The 15,900-nt window shown below is 48.4% G+C and overlaps 2 protein-coding genes across 7 annotated transcripts in view; one reads left to right on the top strand and one right to left on the bottom strand.

Moving 5' to 3' along the window:
• Nucleotides 1–510: 510 nt before the first annotated feature.
• On the bottom strand, nucleotides 511–15,068 carry THAP8 (THAP domain containing 8). 6 transcript variants are annotated; one of them, XM_038529219.1, is made up of 5 exons: nucleotides 14,323–15,043; nucleotides 13,506–13,598; nucleotides 3,301–3,493; nucleotides 2,467–2,858; nucleotides 511–1,090 (listed from the first exon to the last, which is right to left on the bottom strand). In XM_038529219.1, exons 1-5 carry the CDS (start codon nucleotides 14,403–14,405, stop codon nucleotides 946–948), a joined length of 906 nt encoding a protein of 301 aa, XP_038385147.1. In that variant the 5' UTR covers nucleotides 14,406–15,043; the 3' UTR covers nucleotides 511–945. The 6 variants fall into 6 exon arrangements, with proteins under 6 accessions (XP_038385147.1, XP_038385152.1, XP_038385151.1 ...); XM_038529224.1 differs by having other exon boundaries at nucleotides 13,506–13,575; nucleotides 14,323–15,032; XM_038529223.1 differs by having other exon boundaries at nucleotides 13,506–13,658; nucleotides 14,323–15,031.
• A 75-nt stretch (nucleotides 15,069–15,143) lies between these two features.
• Nucleotides 15,144–15,900, top strand: part of WDR62 (WD repeat domain 62) — a 47,537-nt gene continuing 46,780 nt past the window's right edge. The window contains exon 1 of the mRNA XM_038529217.1: nucleotides 15,144–15,335. Coding sequence (XP_038385145.1) covers nucleotides 15,159–15,335 — 177 coding nt within the window. The 5' untranslated portion in view covers nucleotides 15,144–15,158. The remainder of the gene's footprint in view (nucleotides 15,336–15,900) is intronic.

Below are 15,900 nucleotides of genomic sequence, written 5' to 3'. Positions count from 1 at the left end.
AAAAACCCATGTTGTCAACTGCAGCCCACAAGGCCCTAGGTGAACTTTCCCTGATCATCTCCAGCCTCTCCTCTTCTCTCTCTCCCCCACATTCATTGTACTACACTGGCTCCTTGCTCCTCCTCAGTGCAGCACCTTTACACTGGCTGTTCCTTCTGCCCAGAATGCTCCTCTCCCAGATACCTGGTTCCCTCTCTCCCCTCATTTTTTACTTATTGGCACCTTTTCAGTGAGACCTCCGCTCTATCTAAAATCGCACCTCCCCCCACACACACACTCCCTTCCCCGCTTCAGTTTTTGCCATAGCAACACTGCCCTCCTCCAGCTGACACCCTAGGTGTTGGGCATTTGCAGGGGCTGTTCTCCACGGAGGATCCAGCCCATATGCCTTCCAGGCCAGCTCATCCTGGAGTCTGCGCACACGTTGTCTCCTTAAAGAGTCCTCTTCATTCATTCATCCATCCACCACCCCCGCCCCATCACATTTTCATTTAGTCTTTTCAGCACTTATCACAATCTGACATTATCTTGTTTATTAGTTTACTAGTTTATCTTCCACTTAAGCAGAATAGGAGCACCATGAGGGCAGGATTTTGTCAGCTGTGTTCACTGCTGTATTATTCCCAGCTTGGCACCAGACTTGGCCAATGGTATGAGGTACCAGGTACAATTTTCCCCCAAATAAACAATCCTTGTTCTGCTCTGAAACTGCTTTACTGACTACAAAAGTTCAAGTGAGGAGTAGCAGGGACCTGGCATCAAGGGAAATAAGCACTGATGTGGCTTGGGCCCAGGTCAACCCCAAGGTTCAAAGGGTCCGTAGAAGGAGGAGCCGCAATGGCCCAGGCACGGGTAGTGGGACAAGGCAGGCCCATGTTTGATGAGTATCTCTTCCTCTGTTTTCTTTTTTTTCTTCTTCTGTTTTCTATCATCTGTCCCACGACATTATCTATCCTGGTCCTTAGCACTGGGGGTCTCAGTGTCCAGGAGCTCAGGCTTGGCATCCAGTGTGGGAGGTGTAGGCCTCTGGGCAATGACCACAGCTATGTCAGGCCCTCCACAGATGATGGGATTCCTCACATCCAGGAAGCTGGGCAGTCCCAAAGTGACAGAGATGGAACACATAAGGGAAAGAGGGAAGAGAAGGAGAGAGGGAAGGAAGGATGAGGGGGAGAAATGGTGAGGAACAGGAAGGCCGAGGTGGAAGGGGGACATCAAGAGACACAGAGAGATTTGTGGGGAGACAGGAAGAGATGTGGAGCCAGAAAGACATTCATGGGGGAGTAAAGAGGTACAGGGAAACAGAGGAAAATGTGGGGGACATGGAAAGACAGATATGGGGACAGGCCAAACAGGGGAATACAGAGGGCCAGTGATATGAGGGACACAGAAAGATGCAAGTGAAGAGAGACGTGAGGAAATGGGGAGACAGATGGGGGGGGCAGAGAGACAGGGTAGCAGAAATATAGAGGTGGAGATGGGAAGAAAGAAGGACATTGAGAGATGGTGATTGAATGGGTCAGGAGAGGCAGGGAGAGACACTGTCAGCCCAGGGGCCCTGGTGGGCTTCAGGAAGAGTCCTAGGCCTGTCCTGCTCTTCTGTACACTTCCCTGAGCCCCAGCATAGTCAGGCCCTAGTCTCAAACATAGAGCCTCCAGGGGTAGCCACACTGCCATCCCAGCTACCTGCCACGAACTGTGAATATGGACCCAGTGCTGCTAGATCTGCTGAGCTTCCAGGAAAGACCAAAAATGACTATAAAACACTGTTGAGGCCAGAAAAAATCAGATCTCTGAGCCATGTGCAACCCACTGGTTGTCAGACTGAGAAACCTTAGCTACAGGGCTACTTCAGAGAGGCTCCTTTCTGAAACCCCTTCCCACTTCCTTGTCCAGCTGGGGCTGAGAGCTATGGGACCCCAAACTTGGTCCTGGGGTCTTAAGCAGGGAAACGGCCTGATCAAATTGATTTTTCAAGACATGATACCCTCCTCCAATACTTGGTAGTAAAACATAGGGGCAAAAGGGCCTTTAGATGGGGCTGGGGAGACTCTGTGAGGTAGGCTGCAAACTCAAGCTCTATTAGGATTCAGGCAAGGAGCTCTCCAAAAGGAGAGCACTGGCCTCCTGCGGAGTCAGACACCTGGTTTGAATGTTGACTGGCTGCCTGACTTTGGGCAAGTCACTGTAGCATCCTGGTGCCTGTTTTTTCATCTGAAAAATGGGGACCACAGCCACATCAAGGTCATATGAGTTTTAAGTTATTAACTCTGTCTGGCACAGAGTAAGGGCAGCCATTACCATGCTCTGACCAATAGTTGGTAGGCGTTGACAGATTGACTTTTTTTCCCCCAAGAAAACTCAGAAGTTTGGAAACATGAGTGAAATGTTCTGACTTTTAAATACTGGACCCTAGCACTGAAAATGAAAATACATGTGCTCTGGGGGCCAGGTGGCCACACTCACCAGGCATAGCAGGCCCTGGAGCGCCTAGCTGGCAGGCCCTCCTTGCACAGCTGCTGTACCAGCTGTTCTAGGGCCTGCAGCTGCACCTGATGCTGCTCATGGTGCCGCTGCAGCCTCCACACCCGCTTCTGCAGTGCTCCCAGGACACTGCCCAGCCCAGCCAGGGAGTTCTGGGCCTGGACTCCAGGCTGTGGCCTGGCAGGAGCAGGAGGAGGGGGCAGGGAGGTCAGGAACATGGTGGCCGTGGCTTCAGGGCCTCCAGATGCTGACCCCAGTACCGCAAGATGCATAGGGCCAGAGGCTGAGACAGTTGGATCCGGAGACAGGGGCATGGCCTCTGGTGAAGAGGGAGACTCGACTGGCTTCTCAGTGCTTCGGGAACTCTGCTGCCTCTGGAAGAAAAGGCATGGGATGAGAGGCATCAGGGTCAGACTTTAAGGGGTACTGTCCTCAGGGATCCCTGGGTGGCGCAGCGGTTTGGCGCCTGCCTTTGGCCCAGGGCGCGATCCTGGAGACCCAGGATCGAATCCCACGTCCGGCTCCCGGTTCATGGAGCCTGCTTCTCCCTCTGCCTCTGTCTCTCCCTCTCTCTCTCTCTCTCTCTCTCTGTGTGACTATCGTAAATAAATAAATAAATTAAAAAAAAAAAAAAAGGGGTACTGTCCTCAGATAAGGCCAGACCTCAAGGAGGAACTTCCTTGAGGGGAGGGCTGAGGGTCAGACTGCAGCAGGGACTTCCCTCAGGAGAGGAGGGCTGAGGATCAGACTCCACAGGTCATTTCCAGGTGGGGAAGACAGGGTCAGACTCCAACAGTGGGACCTCCTTTTGCTCACCTTAGCAGGTGGTGCTGGGGAGAAAATGGATGGCACTGCATCAGGCCGCAGGTAGCGCACACCCCAGCGCCACTGGAAGCAGGAAGGTGTGAAGTGCTCACTGCACAGATGGTGGTGGCAGCTGGGCACCCAGTCCTCATGGCCCATGTGCCTCAGCCAGGCCTGCAGCCGGGGGCCATCCTTCAGTGGGAACCTGCCAGGGACAGTGGGGTTACAGGGTCAGCAATATCAGGTCAGTCCCACCTCTCTCTGGGGACATGCACACTCAGAGGTCCCTGGGCTCCAAACTTCTGTCTACCTAGGCCAGAAACTGGCCCTGCCTCTTACCCAGAGTCTCTCTACCACCAACCTACATCCCAACCTTCAGCTTCACCATTCATTCATTCATTTTAAAGATTTTATTTATTTATTCATGAGAGACACAGAAAGAGAGGCAGAGACATAGGCAGAGGGAGAAGCAGGCTTCCTGTGGGGAGTCTGATGCCGGACTCTATCCCAGGACCCCAGGTTATGCTGTGTCAAAGGTAGACACTTAACCATTGGGTAGACCCAGCACCCCAAGAGCCACCCAGGGATCCCTTTTTATTTTTTATAATGAATTTATCTGAGACAGAGAAAGAGAGAACACTTGCCTGTGCGTGAGAGCACGCACAAGTGGGGGGAGAGGCAGACGGAGAGGAAGAAGGAGACTCCTCACTGAGCAGGAAATCGGAAGTGGGGCTCAATCCCAGGATCATGACCTGAGCAGAAAGCAGATGCTTAACTGACTGAGCCACCCTGGTGCCCTCAGCTCCAGCTTTTTTTTTGTTTTTTTAAAGATTTCATTTATTTATTCATGAAAGACAGAGAGAGAGAGAGAGGCAGAGACACAAGGCAGAGGGAGAAGCAGGCTCCATGCAGGGAACCTGATGTGGGACTTGATCCGAGGCCTCCAGGATCACACCCTGGTCTGAAGGCAGCGCCAAACCACTGAGCCACCCAGGCTGCCCAGCTCCAGCTTTTAAACACCCAACATCGGCCTACCTCTCCCACCTCTGCTGCCCCTCCCTTCCAGCATCCATACTCTCCTGACTGGACTTTTACAGCAGCCTCTTTCCCAATCTCCCGACCCATAGCCACAATCTGTTATGAAACTGGGCAAATCTAGAATGTGTCCACATTCATGGGGACGGGATGGGGATGGGGGGGAGTAGGGTGGGGTTATAGATTAAAAGAAATGTAAGAAACATCCAATTGCAGATTGTGGTCCTCATCTGCAACAAACCATTTCATAAAAAGACATTTTAACACAGTAGGGAGAAAACTGAACATAAATTGGGTATTGGATAGCTGTAAGAAACTAATCTTGCTAGGTATGATAATTGTATTGGTTTATGCTTCTAAAATAGTCATCCGTTGGAAAAACATTCTGAATATTTATGGGTAAAAGAACTAATATCTAGGATTTACTTTAAAATCATGCATTAGGGATCCCTGGGTGGCGCAGCGGTTTAGCGCCTGCCTTTGGCCCAGGGTGCGATCCTGGAGACCCGGGATCGAATCCCACATCGGGCTCCCGGTGCATGGAGCCTGCTTCTCCCTCTGCCTGTGTCTCTGCCTCTGTCTCTCTCTCTCTCTCTGTATGACTATCATAAATAAATAAAAATTTAAAAAAAAATAAAATAAAATCATGCATTAAGGGACACCTGGGTGGCTCAGTGGTTGAGTGCCTGCTTTTGGCCCAGGGTGTGATCCTGGGGTCCCAGGATTGAATCCTGCATTGGGTTCCCTGTATGGAGTCTGCTTCTCTCTCTGCCTGTGTCTCTGCCTCTCATTATCTCTCTCTCTCTCTCTTCTCTCTCTGTGTGTGTGTGTCTCTCGTGAATAAATAAAATCTTTTTTAAAAATCATGCATTACAGGGTGGGAGCAGATAAAAAAGATTAGCAAAATGTTGACAATTGGTGAATCTGAGTGACTATGCATGAGAATCCATTCATATAACTTTTTTAAAAAGATTTTTATTTACTTATTCATGAGAGACACAGAGAAAAAAAGAGGCAGAGACACAGGGAGAGGGAGAAGCAGGCTCCCTGTGGGGAGTCCAATGTGGGATTCAATCCCAGAATCCTGAGCCAAAAGCAGACACTCAACCACTCAGCCACCCACTGTCCCCATATAACTCTATTTTTTGCGTATGCTTGAAAACAATCGTTAAAAGGTTCTTGAACTCAACAACAAAAGTAACACCATTAAAAATGGGCAAAGGACTAGAACAGATATTTCTCCAAAGAAGATATACAAATGGCCAACGAGCATATGAAAAGATACTCAATATCAGTAATCATTAGGGAAATGCAAATTGAAACCATCAGGTATCACCTCATAACCATTAGAATGGCCACTATGAAAAACAAAACAAGGGGCCCTGCGGGGCTCAGTAGGTTGAGCATCTGACTTCAGCTCAAGTTATGATCTCCAGGTCCTGGGAGATCAGCTTCCATACACAGCGAGGAATCTGCTTGTCCCTCTCCTGTTGCACACCCTCTCCCCCAGCTTGTGCTCATGCTCACGCACGCTCTCTCTCTCTCTCTCTCAAATAAATAAATAAAATCTTTTTAAAAAATAATAAAAATTAAGGGCCCCTGGGTGGCGCAGTTGGTTAGGCGTCTAACTCTTGGTTTCTGCTCAGGTCAAGATCTCAGAGTCGTGAGATCAAGCTCCATGTTGGACTTTGAACTCAGCGAGAGGTCTGCTAAAAGTTTCCCTCTCCTGGGATCCCTGGGTGGCGTAGCGGTTTGGTGCCTGCCTTTGGCCCAGGGCACGATCCTGGAGACCCGGGATCGAATCCCACGCCGGGCTCCCGGTGCATGGAGCCTGCTTCTCCCTCTGTCTATGTCTCTGCCTCTCTTTCTCTGTGTGTGACTATCATAAAGAAATAAAAATTAAAAAAAAAAGTTTCCCTCTCCCTCTATCCTCCCTATACTCAAGCACATACACGTGTGCTCTCTCAAATAAATAAATCTTTTTTTAAAAAAGATTTTATTTCATTCATGAGAGATAGAGAGAGAGAGAGAGAGAGAGAGGGAGAGGCAGAGACAGAGGCAGAGGGATAAGCAGGCTCCTTGCAGGGAACCCGACATGGGACTTGGTCCCAGGTCTCCAGGATCACACCCTGAGCCAAAGGCAGGCGCTAAACCTCTGAGCCACCCAGGGATTCCCCATAAATAAATCTTTTAAAAATAAATAAAATAATAAAAAATATAAATATAAATATAATAATATATAATATAAATAAATAAAATAAAAATTAAAACCAAACGTGTTGGTGAGCATGTGCTGAAACTGGAACCCGATGCACTATTGGAGGGAAATGTAACATGGTGCAGCCACTATGGAAAACGATACAGTACCTCATCAAAAAAATTAAAAATAGAATTTATGATTCAGCAATTCTATTTCTAGGTATGTACCTGAAAGAATTGAAAGTTGGGTCTTGAAAAGATATTTGCACACTAATGTTCATTACTGCATTATTCACAACAGCCAAAAGCCAATATTCATCAATGAATGAATAGGTAAGGAAAATGTGGCATATGCATACAATAGAATATTATTTAGTCTTAAAAAGGAAATTCTGACACATGCTATAACATGAGTGACCTTCAAGACATTATGGAAAGTGAAGTAAGCCAGTTACATACACACGAAATACCACTTATATGAATTATCGAGTTATCAAATTCATAGAAAAAGAAATAGAATGGTGGTTTCCAGCAGCTGGAGGGAATAGGAAATTTGAGTTTGTTGTTCAATGCGCATGGAGTTTGTTTCGCATGATGACAAAGTTCTGAAGATTGGGTTGCACAATAATGTGAATATCCTTAATATTACTGAACTGCATATTCAAAAATAGTTACAATGGTAGATTTTATACGTATGTTACAATTTTTTTTAATTCTTTTTTTTTAAGATTTTATTTATCTATTCATGAGAGACACAGAGAGAAAGGCAGAGACACAGGCAGAGAGAGGAGAAGCAGGCTCCCTGCAGGGAGCCTGATGTGGGACTGGATCCCAGGACTCCAAGATCCTGCCCTGAGCCAAAGGCAGACGCTCAACCACTGAGCCACCCAGGCGTCCCTATATGTTACAATTAAAAATTAAAGTTAAAAAAAATGAACTGAATAAAAGATTTCCCTGTGGGAATGAGTGGGGATTATCTGAGACTCAAGACTGTCCACAATGAAGACCTCATTTTCCGGCTTCCTTTGCAGCCAGGGGTGGTCACATAATTGAGTTCTGACCGGTCTGTCATGCAGCAGCAGTCAGAAACTGTGACACATTAACTGTTTAAGTGGTTAAACTTTGAGATGGTTTGTTATGTAGCATTAAATAACTAATATAGTCAGTCATCCACACTCCATCTGCACAGTGTCTTCCATATCTGTCACATTATATACTTAATATTTTTCTTAAAATTGACCAACTTTAAGTATGAAACAAAGATACCTCGAAGAGAAACTTTACACCACAACTGAAAATGGAAAACCAGTTACCAATTCCAGGAACAGAAGTTGACCAAAAAAACAGCTGGATACTTTCTTCTGCTGAGGGCTCTGAGGCCTCTGTCTGTTAAAAGGGCAGAGTAAGGGGTGCTAGAGCGGAGGATAACACCATCTATAGGAGACAAGGTAACAAACCCAGGCACAGGCACACAAAGGAATACCATACAGCCCTAAAACAGAATATGGAGGCACTCTATGAACTGATGTGCTATTTTCAGGCACATGTATTACCTGAAAAAAAAAGGTGCAAACAGCTTTTAGTAACTGTGGCAGGCTCAGTAATGGCCCCCCAAAGATATCCATGTTCAAATCCCTGGAATCTGCAAATACTATGTTGCATGACAAAAGATGAGATTAAGTTAAGGATCCTGAGATGAGGAAGTCATCTTAGAACATTCATTTGGGCCCTACATCCAATCCCAAGTATCCTTGCGAGAGGGAGGCAAAGTGGACATTACCACAGATGAAAGCAGAGAAGGTGATGTGACCACAAAGGCAGAGATTGGAGTGATGTGGCCCCCAGAAGCTGGAAGAGTCAAGAAACAGATTCTCTCCTACAGCCAGCCTCACTGGGAATGCCATCCTGCCAACACCTTGGTTCTGGCCCAGTAAAACTGACTTGCACTTCTGGTCTCCAGAACTGGGAGAGAATAATTTCTGCTATTTTAAGCCATCAAGTTTGTTTCAACATTCACAGGAAACTAATATAGCAATAGAGGGGAAATTAGAACATGTATTCAGATTTGCTCATATCTGTATAAAGAAACTTTTGGAAAAGACACGTTAAGAAAGGAGGTGGGCAGGATGAACAGAGATGGGTGCAGGAGCAGGACTTCCCAGCCCAAAGGCAGACAGGGCAGGTGGGGGTGGGGTACAGCTGGTAAAAGGACACGGGCTGACTCAGAAGAGCTGTGGCACCCAAAGAGCAGAACCCCAGGGCACCCAGCCAGGAGCTCTGGCTGCTGTAGTCCCTTTCGCCTCTGTTTGGGATCCAAATCTTCTCATCAACCCCATTCTGCCTGGACACACACAAGAACTCTCTCGCAGCAGCATTCCCCAGCCCCTCCTCCTTGGCAGAGACTGACAACTGACCACTCCACATCCCCTTTCTTTCTTCCTTACTAACAAAACTCCAACTTTAGTTGAGGTCATGATGTGCCTCGCTAGAAGACTGTTTCCCAGGTTCCTTTGTGTAGGTGGGGCCACGTAACTAAGTTCGGGCCAGTGAATACTTTTGTGTCGTGTGAGAAATCTGGCAGGGTTCCTTAAAAATGCGAAGGGTCCTCAAATGGATCAGGGCACCTCAAGGGGCAAAGGAGGAAAATATCATGAAAAACTTCTTCCTTGGGCGCCTGCATGGCTGAGTTGGTTAAGTGTCTGCCTTGGCTCAGGTCATGATCCAGGGGTCCTGGGATCAAGTCCTGCGTCAGGCTACCTGCTCAGCGGGGAGTCTGCTTCTCTCTCTGCTCTTGCCCCCTGCTCGTGATCTCTCTCTCTCTCAAATAAATAAAACCTTAAAAAAAAAAAAAAAAACCCACCTCTTCTTCACTTGGTCTTTTTCTTACTCTCTTTTGTTCTTCTGGATGGCAACACATTTACAATGGCCTCTCTAAAAATCTACTTTAAGTAGTCAGTGTCCTCCTTTTCTCTAGAATTGTTTAGTCTTGTTGGTCATCCTTCTAGATCATACACTGCTAGAAATTCTTCTTTAAAAATGGGTGTGTGGGGTAGCCCTGGTGGCGCAGCGGTTTGGTGCCACCTGCAGCCTGGGGTGTGATCCTGGAGACCTGGAATCGAGTCCCACATCGGGCTTCCTGCATGGAGCCTGCTTCTCCCTCTCCCTCTGCCTGTGTCTCTGCCTCTCTCTCTGTGTCCATGAATAAATAAATAAAATCTTTTAAAAAAATGGGTGTGTGTGTGTTATTTTCTGGAGCTCCTGGGTGGCTTATTCGGTTAAGGATCTGCCTTTGGCTCCAGTTATGATCCGAGAGTCCTGGCATTGAGCTCCACATCCGGCTCCCTGGTCTGAGAGGAGCCTGCTTCTCTCTCTGTCCGCTGCTCTGTCTGCTTGTGCATGCGCACACTTTCTCTCTCGTTCTGTCAAATAAATAAAATCTGTTTTTTAAAAGTTATTTTCTTCCTTATTAACAATGAATTCAAAATTTCTTCAGGGTGGTTAAATGCCCTGCTAAATTATCCTTTGTAGTTGGGTTGACCAATGATGAAGAACTCACCATCAGGTGGGGTTTCTGGGAAGGATTTATAAGGGGCTAACTCCACTCATGGTTAGAGCCCCTTTTGCTCTTCCTTCCTTCTCTTTTCTTACCAGGAATGGTGGGCCTTGATGGTTGGGGCACTTGGCAGCCATCTTGCATGGGACTGCATGCTAAGGATGATAGCACAGAAAAATAGGAATCTCAACCCTAATGATTTGTGGGCCTGCCACGCCAGTGCTGGTCTGTCAACCTCTGTATGTGTGTGTGTGTGGTTTTTTTTTTTTTTAAGATTTTATTTATTTATTCATAGAGACAGAGAGAGAGAGAGAGAGGCAGAGACACAGGCAGAGAGAGAAGCAGGATCCATGCAGAGAGCCTGACGTGGGAGTCGATCCAGGGTCTCCAGGATCATGCCCTGGGCTGCAGGCGGTGCTAAACCACTGCGCCACCGGGGCTACCCTCTGTATGTGTTTTATTCAAGAGAAAAATAAACCCTTAGTGGATTCTATTATTGTTCAAGATATTTGCTGCCCTTCCCCACATGAAGATCACATATCTCTACTGCACTGACCCGAGGCTTGCCACAGACTTGCTTTGGCCAAAGGACTGAAAGTGATGTGGGCCACTTCTAAATATAGAATTTATGAGGAGCCATTGGGTGATTCTCCCTATTTTCACTTTTACCCCTTCTACAAGACCAGAAGTTTCCATGTAGGGGAGGCTCCTTCAGCCTGAGTCTCGGGTTAGGATACTATAGAGTAGGTCCATAAATGGTCTGCAAAGGACATATTGTGAATGAGAAATAAACTTTTGTTGCAGTATGAGATTTTGTGTCTGTTATTGCAGCTATATCCTATAAACTCCATAATTTTTTTAAAGCCAATAATATTTCAGGACTTTCTTACTGCCAGCCAAATGCAATTCCTAACTTCCCATTAGATGGCTTCCCATTAGAGCTGACTCTGATTTTCCTGAAAGGGCCAAAAACAAATGAATGTTTCCTCTGGCTGCCTGGCAGGCCCTTACGTTATTCCCCTGCAGCCACTTCCCTCTATATGATTCACCTTGTTCCTTCTTGCCATCCACACCTTCTCCTGAATCTCCTTTGCAAACAGCTCCTCACCAAACTCTTAACTATGTGGCTTCTGCAAGACTGACTCAGGGATGAGCCTTGAGGAAGAAATGGGTTAGCTTGTGTGAAGGACGGTCTGGAAGCCACTGGTGGGATTTAAACAACACAGACAAGAACTAATTTTTTATAAAATCATCTGGATGCTCTGTACAGTTGTTATTGTTCTCATTACTATAGGTGAGGCACTTAGAACAGTGTCTGGCATAAGTGCTCTCTAAATAAGTTGTTCTTGTTGCTCTTGTCAGGGACACAGAAGCGTAGGCAGGGAGGCCAGCAAGCAGCTATCACAATGTTTCATTGACAGATGATGGCAGCCTGAACTACACCATGAGAACGGAGGTAATATGAAGTAGGCTGGAAATGTAGAGCTTTTTGTTGTTGTGGTTATTTCCTAATAGTTTAGTTAGGATTTTCCCATTTGCATTTATAACTCTACTGCCAAGGTATGAAGGATTTTGTTGTGATTGTCACAGGGTGGGGATGTGTTTGGAGGATAAAGTCAAAGGATGGGTTGATGGACTGACTGACAGCAGCAGTGCTGAAGAAAAATTGGGAGTGACTCCCAGGTTGTGTGTTCAGTTCTTCAGTGTTTGATGCTTTACCTATCCATGAGCTTTGTCCGGACAGGACCTGTCAGGATCCTCTGTGTCTAGCAGGGGCTTCCATACTCCAGGAGACACTCAGAGTTGCTGAATTAATAAACACTGCCAGAGCAATGTATCTTAAAAAAAAAAAAAAAAGCAAATCTGGACACACTGATTTAGGTTTAAAGACTCCTCTGCATTACTCTTACTCTGCACCAGGGTCCCTTCAAGGGACAGGGATTGCTGAGTTTCCTGGGGGAGGCCATCTGAAATGCATTAATGAAATTCAGCCAACAAATATTGCACTCCCTATGCAACAGGCATTATTTTAGGGTTGGGGAAATGACAAAAAAAAAAAAAATCACTGACATTCTAGTGGAGAAGACAATAAATGAATACATCAAATATGTGATATGCCAAATAGTGATAAGCGTCAAAAGGATAAGTAAAGGGATCCCTGGGTGGCTCAGCGGTTTAGTGCCTGCCTTCGGCCCAAGGTGTGATCCTGGAGACCCGGGATCGAGACCCATGTCAGGTTCCCTGTGTGGAGCCTGCTTCTCTCTCTGCCTGTGGCTCTGCCTCTCACTCTCTCTCCCTCTCTCTCTCTCTCTCTCTCTCATGAATAAATAAATAAAATCTTTTTTTTTTAAAGGATAAGTAAAACAGGAGGTAAATAGGGAGAATACCTACAGATCTGGGAGAGGATTATCGTTTTACATAGAGTAGTGGTCATAAAGGTAAGACCTTTCCAGGTAGAGGAAAAAGCACAAGCAAAGTCCCAGGGGCAACAATGTGCCTGGAGTGCTAGGGGAACAGCATGTTGCCAGTGACACTAGAGCACAGTATTAAGGGACAGGAGGAAGGAAATGAGGTCATACAGATACTGGGGATCCAGCCCCTGTAGGGCTTTCTGTCTACTCCAGTCTCACCTTCTTATCTTGTATAGAGTGAGGTGGGAACCAGGAGAGAATCTGAACAGAGGAGGACTCTGATCTGACTCAGGGGTACACAGATACCTTGTGTCTGTGTATGGGGATCAGAGTGTGGGAGCGGCTTGACTAACGAAGAGGCTACTAAAATAATGCAGTTAGGAGGTGGTAATGACCAGAACCTGAATGGAGGCAGAGAAGGTTAGAAGTGGTCAATTCTGGATAGATTTTAAAGGAAGAGCCAACAGGATCTGCTGATGGGCTGGATGAGGAATGTGTCCTACCCCATTTAGACTAAGGCCAACAGGGATACACCTGTCATCCCAAAGAGTCAGGTTTATTTACCATGGTGATGAGGAAAATTGCACACCAGAAATACCAGAAGTGAGGAGTCTCAACAAAGGAAAAGACAGGGTTATTACTTGAGTTTGGGAGAAGGGTGAATTTTAGGTGAAATGTAAATGAAACTGTTTGGATAGGCTTAAAGCAAAGCAGACCTGGGTGTAAAGGGATAGATACTAGGTTTGGGTTGTGAAAGTGAGTCCAGGGTCCTGTCTCCTTGAAAGCAATAAAGTTGGGATGCCTGCGTGGTTCAGCGGTTGAGCATCTGCCTTCGTCTCGGGGTGTGATCTTGGGTTCTGGGGATCAAGTCCTGCATCAGGCTCCCTGCGATGAGCCTGCTTCTCCCTCCCCCTGTGTCTCTGCTTCACTCTGTCTCTCATGAATGAATAAAATCTTTTTTTTTTTAAAGCAGTAAAGTTTAGGTAGATGTGGAAAAACTACATCCAGAAACGCCTTACCTGAAGCTCTGCACCTGGGCAGAGCAACTGAGGTTGCTTCCCTGTGTCAAAGCGACAACTCTTCCAGGTGCTAAGCGAGATGCTTCATTATTACTGATAGAATTCCAAATGACAAAGTTTATGATAGTCTACGATTTTAGACAACAAAGTTTCCTAGCAAAAAAGCAGCAGTCAGTCAAAGAAGAAGGATTATTTTTCACTTTATATCTGCAGCATCTGAGAAAAATAGAAATATTTTCTCTTATTAACTCTTCAGTCAAATTTTCCTGTGTCTTTTATTCCAGCTGGGGAATAATAAGTGGGAGGACAGATTTTTTTTCCTTCCTTTTTTTTTTTTTTTTAACAGTTCAAGCTCATTTTTACTTTCCCCAATGTGAGGAAAGAAAAGAGGTAGGTATGACTCTTAAGATTTCCTGCCTGAACAACAGGAAAGATGGAGCGAGCTCTTAACTGAAATAGGAAAGGCTGTGGAAAGTTTGGGAGAGAGACAAGATCAGGAGCTCAATTTTGGATGTTTTGCATTTGAGATAAATTCGTGGAGATAACAAGTGGGCAGTTTTAGGGTCCTTCCCCTACACAGTCCCACTTCTCATGCTCGCTGCTTTCACTATCTGTAGTTTATCTTCCACCCCTGCGTTTTAACACGTCTGCACCTCTGCGCGTGCTGTGTTTAGGGCTGAGAACACCGTCTCTTCACTTTGCTAGCCCTGCTTCCAGACACCTGCAAGCTGGACCAGGCGCGCGGGCACAGCTGCAGTTACCCTCGGGCTCCGCCCCCAGCCCCGCCCCCCGAGCCCCGCCCCGCGCTTGCGCTCACTTGTAGAAGCTCACGGGGCGGTTGTCAGCGCCCAGTCGGCCCGCAGTGTTGGAGCAGTTCGGAGCCCGGCAGTACTTGGGCATGGCTGTTCCACCCCGTTGAGTCCTGCCCAGTCTGCAGCCGCACTTTGATCCTCGCCGGGCGCCGCCGAACCCCACCCTGCCCGCTCTCCGCCTACCTCACGTGATGGCCCTTGATGCCTCATCACGTGCAGGGGAGGGAAGAGAGCGCCTGCGCACTACGCGCCCAGCCGCGTTACCACAGTTACGCCCTGGTCACGTGGCGAGCGGGGAAGCGCGAGGACGTCGGCGCAAAGCCAGTTCTTAGGCATCCGGACCTTACCACGTGTTGGGGGAGAGAGGGGGGGGTCGCGGCTTTTCTGAGCATGCGCCGAGTGGTCGGTCTCTTTGGACTCCACCCCATCTTACATCCGGGCGACTGCCAGCCACTGCGTGGGTAGTTGCTGGGGGTGGGGAGTGCGGCAAAAAGCGAACTGGAGGCTTTGATCTTCGCTACGTAAAAAGTTAACACCTAAATGCTTGTTAATGGTGAAAACAGACCGCGTTAAAAACGCCACTTCCTTGATCAGGCATCAAGTAGAGGAGCTCCGGTTCCACCCGGCCGTAGGCTTCGCTCCGCCTCTCGGCCCTCATTGGTCAAAACCGCCTCCCGGCAGCCCTGACATTGGCCAGACCCGGGCCTGCCGCGTCCAATGGGCGGCGGCGCCGGCTTTCCCGCGGCCGTTTGCTCTTCCAGTGGGTCGTGGAGGCGGCGGCGGCGGCGGCGGCGGCGGCAGCGGTTGAGGAGCCTAACGGTTGCCCGGCTCCGGCGCGTCGATGGCGGCCTTGGGGCCCGGAGGCTACGCGCGCAACGATGCAGTGGAGAAGCTGCCGTCCGGCGCGGCGGGGGTTCCGGCGCGGAGGGGCCAGTGCTCTCCGCCCCCCGCCCCGCCGCTCTGTCTCCGGCGGCGGACACGACTCTCGACGGCGCCGGAGGACACGGTGCAGAACCGGGTGAGGAGCTGTTTGCCCTGCCCACCCCAGTCCCGGGGTTCGGCGGCCGCCCCCGGCCCCGCCCCCGGATCGCCGGCCCCGCCTCAGCCCTCGGCTCGGCCCCTCGGACTCCGGTCTGGCCCGCGGCGTCTCGCAGGCCCCTCCCACCCTCCCGTCTCCTCTCCCTCAGGCACTGCCCTTCAGACCCGTCCCAGCTCTCCCTTCCCTCGGAGGGTATTTTAGTTCTGATCACCCTCGCCCTCCTTCCTGCCTCTCCCTTCAGTCACCGTTAGATGTCTCTCTGGCCCTTCATTTTTGTTGACCCCGCCCTACGCTGGATCTTTAGGGTCCCCACCAGTCAGTGTGCAGTCCCGAGCGCTACCCACCTCGTCTGTCCCTCAGCTCATTCCACCTTCTCGCCCCACCTGCCCGCCCTTTCCTTCCTTCCACCCTTACCGACGTGGAATTCTTGGCGCATGTTGCCACCCCAGGTTACGGACACTGTGTGAGTAAATGTAAAACCTCAGCAGCGCTTCCGAAGTGGGGGTTGACATACAGAATAGTCCCCGACGTCCTTAGATAGAAA

This window comes from Canis lupus, chromosome 1 (assembly GCF_011100685.1).
Source record: "Canis lupus familiaris isolate Mischka breed German Shepherd chromosome 1, alternate assembly UU_Cfam_GSD_1.0, whole genome shotgun sequence".
NCBI lineage: Eukaryota > Metazoa > Chordata > Mammalia > Carnivora > Canidae > Canis > Canis lupus.
The sequence above is the reverse complement of the archived record's forward strand: the minus strand, read 5'-3'. Positions and strand labels throughout refer to the sequence as shown.